Source organism: Suncus etruscus, chromosome 6 (assembly GCF_024139225.1).
Source record: "Suncus etruscus isolate mSunEtr1 chromosome 6, mSunEtr1.pri.cur, whole genome shotgun sequence".
NCBI classification, from domain to species: domain Eukaryota; kingdom Metazoa; phylum Chordata; class Mammalia; order Eulipotyphla; family Soricidae; genus Suncus; species Suncus etruscus.
In genome coordinates this window covers 29,347,522-29,365,283 of record NC_064853.1, presented here as the reverse complement: position 1 = coordinate 29,365,283, position 17,762 = coordinate 29,347,522, and the positions used below count along the sequence as shown (strand labels likewise).

The 17,762-nt window shown below is 34.5% G+C and overlaps 1 protein-coding gene and 1 non-coding gene across 2 annotated transcripts in view; one reads left to right on the top strand and one right to left on the bottom strand.

The window, feature by feature from the left end:
- Window positions 1-7,159: 7,159 nt before the first annotated feature.
- SPATA6 (spermatogenesis associated 6) overlaps window positions 7,160-17,762 on the bottom strand; it is a 47,445-nt gene continuing 36,842 nt past the window's right edge. Inside the window, exons 9-11 of the mRNA XM_049774879.1 lie at window positions 15,282-15,322; window positions 10,394-10,578; window positions 7,160-7,926 (exon numbers count right to left, since the gene is read on the bottom strand). Coding sequence (XP_049630836.1) covers window positions 7,815-7,926; window positions 10,394-10,578; window positions 15,282-15,322 — 338 coding nt within the window. The 3' untranslated portion in view covers window positions 7,160-7,814. The remainder of the gene's footprint in view (window positions 7,927-10,393; window positions 10,579-15,281; window positions 15,323-17,762) is intronic.
- Window positions 14,953-15,059, top strand: LOC126013120 (U6 spliceosomal RNA). The gene has a single exon (XR_007497451.1). It is a non-coding gene; the product is annotated as a U6 spliceosomal RNA (small nuclear RNA).

Genomic DNA, 17,762 nt, shown 5'->3' with positions numbered 1-17,762 from the left:
CATCAATTGAAAAAATTATTCAGTAACATATTTAGTTAGTTGCTTCTTTTTTAAAAATTTCTTTTTGCTTTTTAGGTTATTGTGGGGGGCATACCCAGCAGTGTTCAAGGGTTACACTCCTAGATCTGAGTTTAGGGGTCATTCTGGGCAGTGCTTGGAGGACCAATATGGGATGCTGAGGATTGAGCTTGGGTCAGCCATATGCAAGGCAACTTCCCTAACCACTGTGCTATCACTTTAGCCCCTAACCTGATAATTTTTTAAAGCTCAAATATTACAATTGTTAAGTTCAAAGTAGCAGAAAGCTTCACTATCAAATAATAGAATGATTGTAACTGCTAAAAGAAACTGCCAACTTAGAATTCTACAAGAAAAAAACAGTATTTTTTTAATAAAACAAACATAGGAAAAAGGAAAAGGGGAAAATGAACAAAATTGGGATTATTCATATCCACTAAAATTTACACTACAGAAAATACTAAAATAATATCTCAAAAATAATCCCAGAGGAATCTTGGAGATGCAAGTTGTCACAAAATGATAAAACATGGTTATATCTAAACCATTATCATTTACACATAATATGTGATAATATATGCGAAGAATAAGGGTAACAATAGTATGTTCTGTCATGAGGGAAATAAAATTATTCACTCATATTTAACTTATTAAACTTTCAAACATATATATGCTGTTCAGCTTTTAATATAACAAAACATTAAAATGAGTTAATTTGAATTTAAAAATATATAATTACATAAGTCAAAATAGAAAAATAAAATATTTTATCCTAAAGTCATTGTCATTAAATATTAACAGATTAGTAAATCCTACAATTAAAATAAAATTACCACTTTATAAAAAATTGTCAAGAAAAATTAGTAAAAATATCACTTAAATATAAACTGAAAGGCTAAATGAGTAAGAAGATACTACTTACAAAACACAAGTCAAAAGAAACTATTTTTAGGTATAGCAGTATCAAATAAATTAGAATTTTTCAAAGTGTTACTGGAAATAGACATTTAAATTTACAAATATATGAAAATAATTTTATATAAATATATAAAAGCATATAAAACATTAATTTGAAAAATAGTCATGCCCCTTCATTCATACCAACATTTTAGAAAACTCAACAAAATGCAAAAAAGATGAGATATGCTTATAAGGAACAAATGAATGGAATTTGAGGTGTTTATTCTAAATAAAATACAGACGTGAGACAATTCCAAATTATTTTGCTTATATGTAAAATATAAATAAGACCAACAAATTCTTAGGCTTGGTGAACTTTATCTACCCCTCCCCCACCAGACACACTACCATCAGTGTTTGTGTTGGCTTCCTTTTGACCAAAGAACTTTAACTTCTTTAAATGTCCTGATGGCTGTATATTTCAACGTAGCTTATTTGTAATGATTTTTGGTTTTTTTTTGTTATGTCGGATAGTTTTATTGGATATAAATATCTATATTTACTGGTAATTTATTTTGTGACATTTTAAAGAAGCAATTCTACTGTTTTAGCAAGGAATTGAAGGAGAGCGAAAGAATGAGTAGAAGTGTCATTCTAGTGATTAGGAGGAGGTGGTATCAAATATATAGAGAGGGATAAAGTTGTAGTTCTGAAATTCCACAGTATTACTAATGATAAACCAACAGAAAGAAATAAAATAGTATCTTGTTTTTCTTAAAGGTCACTGACCAGAAAAAAACTATGGAAATTAGTGTTCTGTTTTATTTTTTGTTTGGGTAGGGAGTCTCCCAAATGTCTGAGGAGATTCTGCTTCAACCAGGTTAGTATTCAATGCTAAGGTCAGAGAATGCTATGCTGCCTGAGCTTTGCAGTGCCAAGGATCACCTGAGATACCCCAGCAATGCCTAGGGGCCATTATAGTTGTACCCAGAGGACCATGTTGTGCTGGTGATTAAGTCAAAATTAGTCGCATGTCAGGACCAGTGAAACAGTAGAGAGGGTAGGGCACTAGCATATCAGTCAACCTGGGTTCAATCCCCGGAATACCATATTGTCTCCTGAGCCTCCTGGAGTGTTGAGTGCAGAGCCAGGAGTAACATCTCAGCACCACAAGATTTGGCCCGCAAAAAGCAAAAAAATAAAATAATTTCTTCAACAAGTCTTGGAAGATGTTCCTGCAAGCTATATATATTCTAATAAACTTGTAACTTTTACAGCAAAGATATAGAAAAAGACAGGAATCAAATCAAATATATTTCAAGAAAAATTAAACTAGATAAGAATTTCTTTTTATCTTTCTTAAAATATCAAAATAATCATTAGTTAACATAAGAGAATATAGTATTAAATTCTTAAATGAGTGTAATTGGAAATTCCAGAGAGAGAGAGTAAAGAGATATTAGGGTAGAATCAATGTTCTAAAAAATGTAACTTTAACAATAGCTAAGAATGGGAATTCACCTAGATGTGAACATCTATGTTGAAACAATAGATAAGTGAATCATAAAGATGTGGTACAACATATACAATGGAATACTACATAAATATAATGTATAAGGAATGATGCAATCATTCAATTTGCTGCAACATGAATGAAACTGGAAGATATTATATGTTAAGTGATAATCCAGAAGAAAAAATAAAAATACAGGATATTACTTATATGTGGACTTTAAAATAGCCGCACTGTATGAAAAATGTAAGTCGTTTAAATGGGAGTTGTCTAAAACACTCCTGGCCCCAGTTTATACTGAGAAGAAGGAAAGAATTTAAGTGGACGAGGAGAAAAACAGATGTGAAATAACAGAGGTTAAGGGCCAAGGGGTCTTACTTAGGTGCTTTGGTGGTATTAAGAAAGGATAGAAATAAATATCTAAGACAAGAGTCAACAACAATGAAACCATTAGACCCAAACTGTAATAACCAAACGTAAAAAGGTACCTATTATGATGACAGGCTGGGATGGGGCAGGTGGTTGTGTTAGTGCTGGACTCTGGAAAAATTGGTGGAGGGAGGTTGATACTGGTGGTGGGATTGGTGCTGCAGCATTGTATGTGTAAAATTTAACTATGAATAACTTTGCAATTCATAAGCTATAAATAAAAAAATTTTCAATACGAACTTTAGATTTTTAAAGGTATTAAATACCTTTAAATTATTATATACCAATACAGAAATACAAGATGTTTATAGATAGTATGAGATTAATACATTTGCCTACACCTAACAGACACTGGTTTGATCCTTGGTACTGCATATGGTTCCTCAAGTACTATCAAGAATAAGTCCTGAGCACCAACAGGTATGCCCTCATTTACCCCCCAGAAGAAATTTTGAAAAATTCACATAAAATCCTCCTTCAAAATAGCATCTAATTTTTAACAGTAAGATCACTAAAAGCAAGATTGAAAATGGAAAATATATTATAGAGAGGAAAAATTACATATACTTCAACAGGAAAAAAAATAGCAGCCAGGAGACAGTGGAATAAATGACAAAGATACTTTAAAAAAAAACTAACTCGAAACAAGCAGAATGAAAATAAAGCAATAATATTTAAGGTATTTTTTATTTATACTTTTGGCACTGTGACCTACAAATTATTATTAGTAAGATTTCATACCCAAATAATTCCAGTACCACACCTTTCATCACTGTTCCAGTGTCACTCACCCAACACCCTCTACCCTGTATTAAATTTCCAATCGAAGAGAAGTTCTCAATTTCTGCTGCCTTTGAACATGATCTTATTTCTTCAGATCCCACATATGAGAGACTGTTCTGTGCCTGTCCCTCTTCTGACTGACTTCATTCAACATGATGCTCTCCAGATTCATCCAGATAGCAGAAAATTTCATGATCTCATCTTTTCTTATAGACAAGTATCCCAGTGTATACTTGTCTTGGCCACTACAACTGCAACATAAATGGAACTGGAAGATATTATGTATGACTCCAGTGTTTTTGATCTTGGACACAAGTTGTTTCCAGAATTTGGCTATTGGAACAGTGCTGTAAGGAACATAGGGGCAAATGTTTTTTTCTAAACTGAGTTTCTGGGCCCCTTTGGGGCAGATGCTCAGAAGTGGAATTGCTGGGTCATAGTAACACTCAATTCCTATTTTTTTGGAATTGCCCATATTGCTTTCTAAAATGGTTGGATAAACTGACATTCACATCAACAGTAAAAGAGAGTTCCTTAAAGAAGATAACCAAACTGCTTGAAGTAAGATTGTAACATGAAACTAAAGAGTAGAGTATGGATAGATACTATCATAAAACAAAATGATGGTTTCATTTATGTTGAATTAGAATGCATGGCACAAGATATACAAAAGAGAAAAAATGGTTAAAATAGTTATATGTTAAAAAATAGTTAAATGTTTATAGGCTTCAAATTATTAAGAATCAATCAAATAATTTTGTATGAATATTAAAATATCTAGGATAACAATTGCAAGAATTTTCAAAATAAAAATTAGTATTAGTAAAAAAGGAGCTTTTAAGAAAATCTATTGAAAAAAAGAATACCTATTGATCCAAGCAAAAATTTACCTACAGAAAATTTCAGATCTTTTTGTTCATTTTATTTTGGGGGCCACATCCAGTGGTGTTTAGGGCTTAGTCCTGGCTCTATGTTTTGAGATCATTCCTGATGGGACTAAGGATGATAGAGTGCCTGGGATCAAACCCAGGTCAGAAGCATGCAAGGCAAGTGCTCTAAAGCTGAACACTCACCAGCCCCTGGGTTGTTACTCTTTTAAAAAAAATTAGTGTTCTACTCACAAGGTAAATATTTTAAAACATATAGATAAAAAATAAAGTTAAAAAAATCCACATGTGTACTCACCAAAAGAATTGCATTATCAGGCTAGAGTAACATACAGCAGGTAGGGCACTTGTCCTGCATTGTGGCCAACACAAGTTAGATTGCTGGTGTCCTATATGATATCCAAAACACACCTGGTATGATTTCTGAGTGCAGAGCCAGGAGTAAACCCTGACCACTACTGAATATGGCCTACCTATCTCCCCAAAAACCTGCATTCTAACTATACTTAGATCAATATAATTAAATATTCATAGAGGTAATAAACATGACTAAAGAAAAATAGACGCATCCATTATCATGAGTACTGAGCTTTTTGATACTTATTACCTACCACTACAGAAAAAAATAATTTCAATTAAGATATATAAGTTAAAAGCTTAAAAACACAATACAAGTCTTTAGGAGAAAACAGTAAAAATTCTAAAAGCAGATAAAAAATCTAAAAAATAGTAGTAAAATTAATAAATTACATTATTTTATTTTATTTTTTGGGGTCACACCCGGCAGCGCTCTGGGGCTACTCCTGGCTCCATGCTCAGAAATTGCCACTGGCAGGCACAGGGGACCACATGGGAAACTGGGATTCGAACCACCGTCCTTCTGCATGAAAGGCAAATGCCTGACCTCCATGCTATCTCTCTGGCCCCTAAATTGCATTATTTAACTTCAGAAAATATTAAAACACTTAGGGCTTGAGATGGGGTACATGGAGTAAGATGATTTCCTTCCACATGCAACAGGGGTTCTAAAACCTCAGATGGTTCACTAAGCACTAACAGTGAACCCTAGTAACATAGCCAGAAGTAAACTCTGAGTACATTTGGGTGTGGCCCAAACTCTACTTTCCATCCCTAAAAATGAAGGGCTAAAATTGCAAGATACAGGGTAGGGGAACATTTGCAGAACAAAGCTATCAAAGAATTTTTATCAAAGAATGCACTTGGATCTTTTAACAACAGCAAAAAGGAGGTTGAGGGTAGTCCAGGACCAATAAGGTTAAATAACTTGTATAAAAAAAAGAAATATGGGGTCGGCGAGGTGGCGCTAGAGGTAAGGTGTCTGCCTTGCAAGTGCTAGCAAAGGAAAGACTGCAGTTCAATCCCCCCCCAACCCCCACGTCCCATATGGTCTCCCCAAGCCAGGGGCAATTTCTGAGCGCTTAGCCAGGAGTAACCCCTGAGCATCAAACGGATGTGGCCCGAAAAACCAAAACCAAAACCAAAACAAAAACAAAAAAAACATACGTGGAAGAAGGTGATCAACAGATACAAACTTCCAGTTATACGTATACACAACATGAGTACAGCTATATAGCGAGTATTGCTTTATGATATAGAAAAGCTGCTGAGAGTAAATTCTAGGAGTCATAATTATAAGAATCATTTTCCTGCAGGCTGGAGCTATGTCATAGCGGAAAGAGTGTTTGCCTTGCAAGTGGCCAACCTGGGTTCAATCTCTGGCATCCCAAATGGTTCCCCAAGCATGCCAGGAGTAAACTCCGAGTGCAGAGCCAGGAGTAACCCCTGAGTGCTGTCCGGTGTGGCTCTCAAACAAAACCAAACATAAAGAAATATTTTCCTTTGGTATTTTCTTTGCTTTTGTTGTATTTGAGATATGGGTTTTAGTTGGACTACTGTGGAATAAACAAAGCCATCATGTTGTATACCTTGAATTCACAGAGTGATTTATGTTGGTTATATAAATTGGTTTATTTTCCAATAAAACTGGAGGAACTAATCAAAGGCAAAAAAATATATTCACTAATCATTAGTAAACAGCCTATTATTAAAACAATTATGTGATAAAGCACTTTTTACTTTATAAAATACCAAGAAAAAATGCACACAAACACTAGACAAATAACTAAAATATCATGAGATTATGGAACAAGAAGTCAAACACAGTGGCAGTGAAAGTTTATACCATTAAAATCACTCAAAAATTCTTTAGCGTTAACTATTAAAACCAAATTTGTATGTACCTTATAATTGTACATATATACCCAAATAAAAATATATTTCTCAAGGACATGCATAAACTGCTTATAAAAGCTCAATAAAAAGCCAATGTGTTACATAGATACTGTATTTGTCCTTGTAGGCCAAATTGTTATGTACAATGACACTGTAATAACCCCAGTTGATAGAAAAGTGGGGACCACTGAGGAGTGGCACCCCACTGATGCAAAGGTGATATAGCAAAAGAATGAATTATCAAAAGTAGCCACTTGTTCATGAAGATGCTGAAAAGTAGACATGTATAGATATAATATAAGGGACAAGTACAGGTATAATGTTGCAGTGCAAGAGGATACTCTGAGCTATCAAATTGAATCAAACTGCCATCACTTCTGAACTCCAGACATGTAGTTCTTAAGCCTTCTTCAGTGAGGACTTTTAAAGATTCACATGTAGAAGTGGTTCTCTCCTTACACCCTATGTGGGGAACCCTTGGCCCCTGACTATATCTTGTAGGCTGCAAGTCTCCAAAGCCTCTTCCAATTCTACTAACAATTGAAGGCAAGTCATGTCGCAAAGTGGTTACTCCAATGAAATCATATTGTAATCAGATAATTGGTCGAAATTATGGAATTAAATCTTCCACATACCCTGAAAGATAGCACTGTTAAGATCACAGCCTAATAGACTAAAACCTAGGCGAAAACCAGAAGAGACCAAAAGTCCATCAAAGAGAAACAAATAAAGCTTCTTCAAAATACAAATTTCTCACCATCCTTCATTCCACCATTTAGAATAAAATCGATTTGCAAGAAATGGAAATTCTTTATGCTATTGTCTTTCCAAATTTTGAAGGCTTTGAGGTAATTAGCATTAATATTCTTTACAGTTCAGGTGTTATGTGTCAACCAGAAGTTAGATAAGCTGCCTTTTAGTAACATCAAATGGCAATTATATACTTCTCTTCGTTTCCAATGAGACCACTGTAAGCTTTAAGGATCTTGAGTGGCTTTTTGAATAATTCTAAAAGCCTTCAACAGTAAATTTTAGAGACTAACATATAGAGATCTTGGATGAGCCCGATGTGATTTCAAGATTTTTTTTACCCGGTCATGGATTTCATCACAGTTTGGAGGTGAGTACCAATCAGAATGGAATCTGTAGGCATAAAAAAACAAAAATGACTTGTAGCTAAGAGAATAATAAATCTATGAATTTTTTATTATTTCTACATAACTACATACTCAAAACATTTTCTTTTCTGCATAAAGAAAAATTAAACTAATTACATATGTAAAACTAAATAGTTAAACATAATTATTTAGAATCCAACCATATTCTTTCCTTTAGAATGAAGGAAAACAAAGTACAAAATGGCTTACTGGCCTAGCGCACATACTTTGTCTGTACCATCAGGAGAACTCCTTATCAATAAGCCCTAAGCGCTACTTAGTGGCCCCAATACAAAATAGAAACGACAGAACAAAGGGAAACAAAAACTGAATGATTCTTTCTTGGCCTAGATAATAACACATCTCTAAAGTGTGCTTTGTAAACGTAACTTTAAAAATAAATATTGAGAAACAGGAAAGAAAAACATAATTTTATTAGTCTCATTATTGAAATTAATAAGCAATTTTCTTCTTCCTAAAGCCATTCTTCAACTCAAATGAGCTTAATGAAGCGGCTTTGCTTCTTATAAGTAATATAAAAAATTTCTAGATCCATCTGACTATAATACATCTCTATGAAAGTTGCTGGTAATTCCTTCACAAAGAAATGATACTAAATACTAACTAGTTATTTAAATCTTTGCTTAGGTTTCTGTTGGCTTGTAAGCACAAAGGAATAATTTTGTAGCTGTATATAAAATATAAAGTAGAATAAATGTTTTACACAACTTTTGAAAAGAGCTCAGTTATATCTAAATGTTCATCTTTGACATTTGTCAAAGGATAGTTATTGCACCTATGCAAATATATTACACTTTTTTCCGCTACAATTTGGAAAATCTGAAAGCCAAACAAGTGGCTTCTCCAGGTTTTGTCCCAAAGGAATCTACCAGACAGGCCACTAGTCTGTGCTGTAGTATAAAGAATGATCATGTAGTGATCTAATTCCATTTACAAAATAACAAGCTTAAGCGTGATTAAAAAGACTATCAGCTCTCTTTTAATTAGATTTGCTAGTCTGATTTTAATAATAACTTTATAACCTACTATAAATTATACTTCATAATATTAGTATTATTACTTTGAGAAAACTGCTTAAGAATTTGATCTTAGTGCCAGTGCTGATATTTTTGTTTAAAAAGTATGAGCAGAAATAACGTGTAATCAGTTTTATTATTTGTCATTGTTTCCTATTGTTTAGGTTATGAGCAGAAATAATATGTACTCAGTTTTATTTTTGTTGTTTTTCTTATTGTTTTGGGGCCACCTCTGGTGATGCTAGGACTTATTCTAAGCTTTGTATTCAGGGATCATTCCTGGCCCGAGGTTCAGGGTTGGATGCTTGACGTTCTGTAATTTATGACAATACATATTTTCTAAGTTCCTAACCATTTGTGAGAGAGGCAAGGAATTTCCAACTTGGGTTCAACAACAACAAAAGATGAAGAGAAATTATTGCTTTTATTCAAAGCAAAAGGTTTTTAAAGGGACATCTAGAATACTTACAGGATTAAGCCTCTTTTGGTAAGTTTGCTTGAGATAAACTAACACACCAATACTTTATAGGATTGTATATATTACATTATATTATATATTAATATTATATACTATACATAGATAGTATATATACTGTAGTAGTATATATTATTACTAAAAAACACCTTGCTTTTGGGCCATACTCAGCAGTGCCTAAGTGTCTATTCTTGGTCAATGCTCAGGAGTGACCTCTAGCAGTGCTCAGAAATGTGGAAGTGGTCATTCAAATTCTAGTTCACCACATTCAAGACAAGTACCTTTCTTTCTTTCTTTACTATCTTCTGATATTAACCTATGCTATTTTTATATAGAACACCTAAAATATCAAACCCCTAGAATCCAGTAAACACAAAACAGCACAAGTCTATTTTTTCATTTTCACAAACCATGTTTTACTGAGTTAAGATAACCCTAATTAATAAAATTAATTTCAGGAGCACTGGTCTGGGAAGGAATATTTAACACTGTTAGATTTAATACGGTAGAAAAAACAATTTAGTACAACAACTAATTTAAAATGTAGGTAGGATTCTTAAAATAAAATTATATTTCTATAAAAAATCACATTATAGGTACCATAGTTAAATTTTCTTTTTTGGGAAGGGGCAGCTTGCAAACATTGCTTGCACGGTTTAAGAGCTCAGGGGCCACTCTTAGGAAGACTCAAGCCAGCAGGTCAGATAATTCAATGCCAAGGCCCAGTGATGTAGTGCTGCGTAGGCCCTGTGGTACTGAGGACTACTGGGTTACAACCAGTTGTCCTGGGGATATGGGATAGGGTAAGAGTGGGAGCGTACTTCCAGTGTTTGAATTTGGGTCAATCCGTTCTCCTGATGCCTGAGCTACCTCTATATCCTCTTGCTATACTGAACAATGATTATTCAAAAATTTAGTATAGAATATAGTCTACACATTACCTTTCCCTGAGAGAAGCTCGATTTAACACAGGACTTGCAGAAAGATGCTTTGGCCCTGTTGAAGGTGCTGAATGAACAAGTAAGGTTCTAGCCGTATGATCAGGCTTGCTGCATGACCTTGTCAAATAGTCATCACATCTTTCCAAAGAGTCTTCAAATTCTCTACCATGGGGTGTCCTGATGACCTTTTAAAGATTACACATAAAAGTAATACTCATAGCTGCACATACTTTAGTTTAAAAATATCCAATATAAAGATACCATTATTGTGCCACTCTTTGAAGGTAAGTTTCAGAATGCAGTAGTCATAATTATCACTTTAAGATTTGGGGCCGGAGATATAGCATAGAAGTAGGGTGTTTGCCTTGCATGCAGATGGCTGGCATCCCATATGGTCAAATCCATATTGAATCCCAGCATCCCATATGGTCCCCTGAGCCTGCCAGGAGCGATTTCTGAGTGTAAAGCTGGGAGTAACCCCTGAGTGCTGCTGGGTGTGACCCAAAAACCAAAAAAAAAAAAAAAAGGTTATAAACATTAGGGGGCTGGAACAATACTACAGTGGTAAAGTGTTTCCCTACTCACCAAAAAGAAAGAAAAAAGATTGAACACAAAATACATCTGTTGAAGTCTTAGCCCCTAATGTGATTGAAGCTTCTGCTCTTCCATCTCTCTGCTGTGTAAGGACAAGAGAAGGCAGCCTGTCTGCAAGTCAGAATTTTCTCATGAAGAACTAGAGGGAAGTTCCCTGACCCTATACCTTCAGACTCTAGAACTGTGAGAAATTTCATTTATGTTATTTAAGCCACATAGTTTAAGTAGTTCTTATAGTAGCTTAAGCTGAATATAATCATCTTTTTTAAACACAGTTGTGCTTAGATGGTTCTTCATAGTTCTAACTGGGTACTCAGGAGACCATGCAGTGTCAGGGATGTAACTCAGGCATCCCACATATTAAGTATGTGTGTTTTAGACCATAACTATTTCCCTGGCCCATTCTCATTTTTAAAACTAATAATTTATACTATTTTTAGATACTGAAATAATTTATGTTGGCAAAGTAGCTATATACAGACTTTTAAAAATTATTGTCCAATGTAGTTATTTACCTTGAAAGAGTTAAAAGAAATCAAACAGGATAGAAAAATTAAAGGAATATGAATCAAATATGTAAATGTACTTCAATATATAAATACTGAAGTATGACAATTCTAGAAAAAATAATGGATATTTGCATGTCTTTAAAACTAAATATGGCACTGTGTAAAGATGTAAGTATTCTTATAAGTGAAAATCAGAAAAGTGAAATGTATAATTAATCATAAAGTAATAGCACATCATTTTTAATAAAACAAAGTATATTTATGTACCCTACTTACATTCCTATAAATGTATGGTGTCTGTGTATATATGTAGATGTATGTATATATAAACAAGTATACTTATGGAATGTTAAATTTCCTTTTTAATAATTTTGAATGATCTTCTCACCGCTAGAGTGGCTGAACAGATGGCCGAAAGCCATGTGTGACACAGAGATTCCTTTTTTTTCTTTTTTGGTTTTTGGGCCACACCCTGTGACGCTCAGGGGTTACTCCTGGCTATGCGCTCAGAAGTTGCTCCTGGCTTCTTGGGGGACCATATGGGACGCCGGGGGATGGAACCGCGGTCCGTCCTAGGCTAGCGCAGGCAAGGCAGGCACCTTACCTCCAGTGCCACCGCCCGGCCCCGAGATTCCTTATTGTTTGGAACAATCCCATTGCACAGAAAATCTAGTATTCCTGCACATTAAATACAAGAACACCTCACCTAAATGACTGCAGTAATAAATTTTTCTGTATTTTTCTAAAGTTCTACTTTGAAGATGATATAATCCCTACTAAGAACCAATACATTAGGTGAATGTATAATGTACACGATAGATAGGTGTGTGCAAATTAAATATGTGGGAGAGAAGTCAATGATGAAGAGTGGAATAATGGTACAACAAAAAATAAACAAAACTAAAATAATAAGAGCATTTGTGAGAAAAGCTGACTTTAATGCATTTAAAGAGAGTAACTTTGGTCAAAAGAGCATCTACAAGAACAAAGACTGTCAATTTGATACCTTAAAAAGACATCAGTAGATATGACAGACACTTGGTAAAGATAAGTAGGAAAAAATGAAAGCTAGGATGTAAAAAGTCATCATTCCTCAATATGTACCCTTTACTCAAACAAGGTTAGTAGTCTATCTTTTCTCCCAGGAAATAGTATTAATCCCAAACTCAAAAGACTTTTTCATGTTGCTTCCCTTTTGAAGTCATAATTTTCTTTTTTTTTCTTGCCTATCCAAAAGTATGATACTCAAAAGAATTCAGATGAAATGACATTTTCTATAAAATCTTGCAAGCATGCTCAATTTTATGCTTTTTTTCCACTGGATGAAACCCTAATAGTACTCCATAACCAGCTATTCTCTATGTAGCTTATAACAAAATAATCTTTTATTATTTCACAGAAAAGAAAGAAGTCTTCAATGTAATTTTATATTTCAACAACAATCTGCCCCTTAAAGATGAAAAATGCTACTCGAGTTCCTGTGCTATCCATCACTAGCTCAAAGATAGTATAAATCATCAACTTCTATTCCATTCCCAAAAGAGAAGAATTCAGAGGTAATAGGGTGGTTAGTTAGGAGAGAGGTAGAGAATAGTTCTTTTAAATAATTAATAATGAAAAGAGAATTCTAAATATAATAAACACTTATGTTTAAGCACATCAGTCAATGTAATTGAATTATTTACCTTGGTAGAGTTAGATTATTTACCTTAAGGTAAAAATAAATTAATGTTGTATTAACTTCATCTCCTTGCTCCATTCTGTATATTTATATTTTGTGTTTACTTGTTTTCTGTTCATAACTGACTCATACAATATGCATTTATTAATATTATAACATCTATATACTAGCAATTATCAATAATGACCTTGCAATCGCGGAATTTATACAGCAGTTAGGTCAGACAAACTTTAAATACAAATGCAAACAAGCATGAAAAATAATGTACAATTTGATGAGTTCCTATGCATATGTACTATGAAAATATCACTCCATTAAAGCTAATAAACATAGCCTTCTCTTCCTATAGTTACCATTTTGACAAAAAAGAAAGGAAAGAAGCCTTATGAAGCATGAACCGAAGAAAATATATAAAAGTAGGCTTGTCCCTTAGATAGGATAACTAAGAGTTTCTCTAGGCCCATATAAAACACTGAAAATTTAAGTTTCTTGAAGTGGATGTGTGTGAGCAACATTTTAAATACCTAATAAATACATATGTGCATTGAATAGAGCATTAGGTATGAGTAAATTTCCACATAAAAAGAGGGGTGCCCATCACATGAATTATGCCAGGCCCACACTCCTCCTCTAAAGGCCACATAAGAAAAGGTAGAAAGTCTTATATAAACATGATACAAGAAAAAATAAAATCAATAAAGGTTATATTCAATCTATAGGAGAGGTTCATAATGGCTGCTTTAAAACATTAAATTCTAGAGCTGGAGAGGTAGAACAGTAGGCAGGGTATTGGCCTGTATGTGGCCAACCTAGGTTCAATTCCCAAACTCCATAAGGTTTTTCAAATACTGTGGCCCCAAAATCATAAACGTAAAGTAAAATAAAATGTTAAATTCGTCTCTGTTCTCAACAATTTCAATTTTGTGGCCTAGAGCAAAGTTTTAGTTCCACCTGGGTGGAGCTCAGACTCTGGTAGATCTGGATTCTTAGTCATGAGTGCATTGGTTCATTTCTTAACTATTCCATAATTTTTAAAATTATATTGGTCATAAGAATCATATTGATCAATAAGAATGAAATTGATTGTAGTAAAGAAGAAAAAGTATTGTAAGAAAAACTATGTTTTTTAATGTTTTATTTTTCTAAAATAAAACATTTTTTCTTTTTTGGTTTTTGGGTCACATCTGGCGGCGCTCAGGGGTTACTCCTGGCTCTATGTTCAGAAATTGCTCCTGGCAGGCTCGGGGGACCATATGGGATGCCGGGATTTGAACCACCATCCTTCTGCATGCAAAGCAAATGCCCTACCTCCATGCTTTCTCTACAGAGATAAAACTTTCTAACAATAAGTTCTTATTTAAGGAAAGAAAAGAAATTTTTTGCTTTCACTATGTTTTTTATGCAAAGTAAAATGGTTTTATTGAAGGAAATTTACTTAGAGAAGTGTGAGGAGGAAAAAAGAAAGAGATATACATGTTAAAGAAATGACACTGGCTTTTCCAATGTGGGGGGAGAATATTCATTGGCTTTCTTATAAGGCTGATGTTCATTTAAAGCATGAGATACTAAGATCTCATCAGTACTTATAAGACCAATAAACCAAAATTATTTTTTTAAATAGCCTAAATTTCATACAAATATTGCAGACTTTTCTCTGAATGAAAGCAGTTAAAATACTAGAAGTACTTAGAAGATTCTAAGTACCAGCCCGATACTATCTTTTGCTGTTTCACACACAACAAACTTATAAAAGCACATTTAATAAGTAATTCATCGTGCTCACTTTGGCAGCACATATATTATAATTGGAATAATACATAGAAGATTAGCATGGCCCCTGCGCAAGGATGGCATGCAAATTCGTGAAGCGTTCCATATTAAAAAAAATAAGTAATTCATCAATATGAACAAGGATAAAAGTAAAATACTTGTAGGAAAAGAGTAAATGAACAGCCATATTGTAGTTAAAATAATTGTCCATAAGGTAACAATTACGTATTTTCTTGACTAAAGGAATCAGCATTCCGACCAGATATACGTAGAATATACCCAAACTCTTATTAGAAAAACAAGAGAATTCTCATTTTTAGTTCATGCTACATACCTTATAATCCTTGGAACGACAACAGCCAAGATGAGCATGATCTAAAAGAATATACAAAAGAATTTAAGTAAAATAAGTCAATCAAAAAGAAAATTAGTTCATTCTTTTATATTTTCTATAAAGTGAGTTTACAACTCTGGTTTTCATTAATGTAAAGATACATGAATATAGACGGAAAACATTTTCAGTTTATCTTCTGAATCTTCTACAGTGCAAACAATATCTTTCATCAAAGTCCAGACTCATAAAATTCAGCTGCATCAAGTGCCTTCAAAACTAAGAAAAGAAATCCCCAGGCTGGAGGGGTCTGCCCCTGCTGTGAGATTACCATCTGGGAGAGACTGAGGGGACCTGTCGCCTTTGTGTGTATCTCTACTCTTTTGTCTCCTGAAACTCTCCTGAGAGGGCCATAAAGGGCCCAGCAAAAACTGTTTCCTAGTGGCTCCAGAAGAGTGCCTTCGCGGCCACGCATACTTTCTAACTAATGAACCCCACCATAACACGCAGAAAAAAAAATCACTCAACAAGCGTGACAATGGGGAAACTTCACAGGCAAACACCATGCACAGAGAATGAAGATGATAGTTCTGATGACCCAAAAAATACCAACTATCTGATCAAGATCTCAGAGCAGGAGTTTAGAATAGAAATATGGAGGATCCTCATGGAAATCAAAAACATAGCTCTACGGAACACAAAGATAAAATCAGAAAACTTCAAACTGAAATAACAAAAAAGTGACTCAGACCCCCAGCTAACACCATGTATGAAGGTAAAATCCAAATAGATTAAAGACCTTGATATCAGACCTGAAACCATAAGGTATATAGAACAACACATAGGTAAAACACTCTATAACATTGAGACTAAAGGCATCTTCAAGGAGGAAACAGCATTCCCAAACAGGTGGAAGCACAGATAAACAGATGGGAATATATTGAGCTGAGAAGCTTCTGTATCTCAAAGGAAATAGTGCCCAGGATACAAGAACCACCCACTGAGTGGGAGAAACTATTCACCCAATACCTATCAGATAAGGGGCAAATATCCAAAATATACAAGGCACTGACAGAACTTTACAAGAAAAAAACATCTAATCCCTTCAAAAAATGGGAAGAAGAAATGAACAGACACTTTGTCAAAAAAGAAATACAAATGATCAAAAGGCACATGAAAAAATGCTCCACATCACTCATCATCAGGGAGATGCAAATAAAAACAACTATGAGGTACCATCTCACGCCACAGAGATTGGCGCACATCACAAAGAAAGAAACCAAGCAGTACTGGTGGGGATGTAGAGAGAAAGGAACTCTTATTCACTGTTGATGGGAATGCCCTCTAGTCCAACCTTTATGGAAAGCAATATGCAGATTCCTTCAAAAACTGGAAATTGAGTTCCCATACGATCTAGCTATACTACTCCTAGGGATATACCCTAGGAACACAAAAATACAATACAAAAATTCCTTCCTCACACCTTTATTCATTGCAGTTACAATAGCCAGATTCTGGAAACAGCCAAGATGCCCTTCAACAGATGAATGGCTAAAGAAACTGTGGTACATATATACAATGGGATATTATGCAACTGTCAGGAGAGATGAAGTCATGAAATGTTCCTATACATGGATGTACATGGAATCTATTATGCTGAGTGAAATAAGTCAGAAGAAGAGAGACGCAGAATAGTCTCACTCATCTATGAGTTTTAAGAAAAATAAGACATTTTTGCAATAATTCTCAGAGACAAAAGAGAGGAGGGCTGGAAGGTCCAGCTCATGACATAAAGCTCATCACAGAGTGGTGAGTGCAGTTAGAGAAATAAGTACACTGACAACTATCATAATAATGTGAATGAGGGGCCGGAGAGATAGCATGGAGGTAAGGCGTTTGCCTCTCATGCAAAAGGTCATCGGTTCGAATCCCGGCGTCCCATATGGTCCCCTGTGCTTGCCAGGAGTGACTTCTGAACATGGAGCCAGGAGTAACTCCTGAGCACTGCCGGGTGAGACCCAAAAACCAAAAAAAAAAAAAATGTGAATGAATGAGGAAAGTAGAAGGCCTGTCTCAAGTACAGGCAGGAGTGGGGTGGGGAGGAAGGACTCTTGGGATATTGGTCATGGGAATGTTGCACTGGTGAAGGGTGGGTATTCTTTACATGACTGAAACCCAACTACAATCATATTTGTAATCAAGATGTTTACATAAAGATATTAATAAAAAAGAAAAAAGAAATCCCAGTTCAATTCTTCTTCTGTAAAGTTTAATGTGCAATAATGTTATTATTTTAATAAAATAGAACAGAGTTTAAAAAATAAAAGCCAGCACATCCACACCAATCCTTTCTATTTAAAAGCAATTTTGTTTTGGGGCCCACATTCAGCAATACTCAGTGCTTATTCCTGGCTCTGTGCTCTTGAATCATTCCTGGCAGTGCTCAAGAGACCATATCGGGTGCTGGGATTGAACATGCTATTG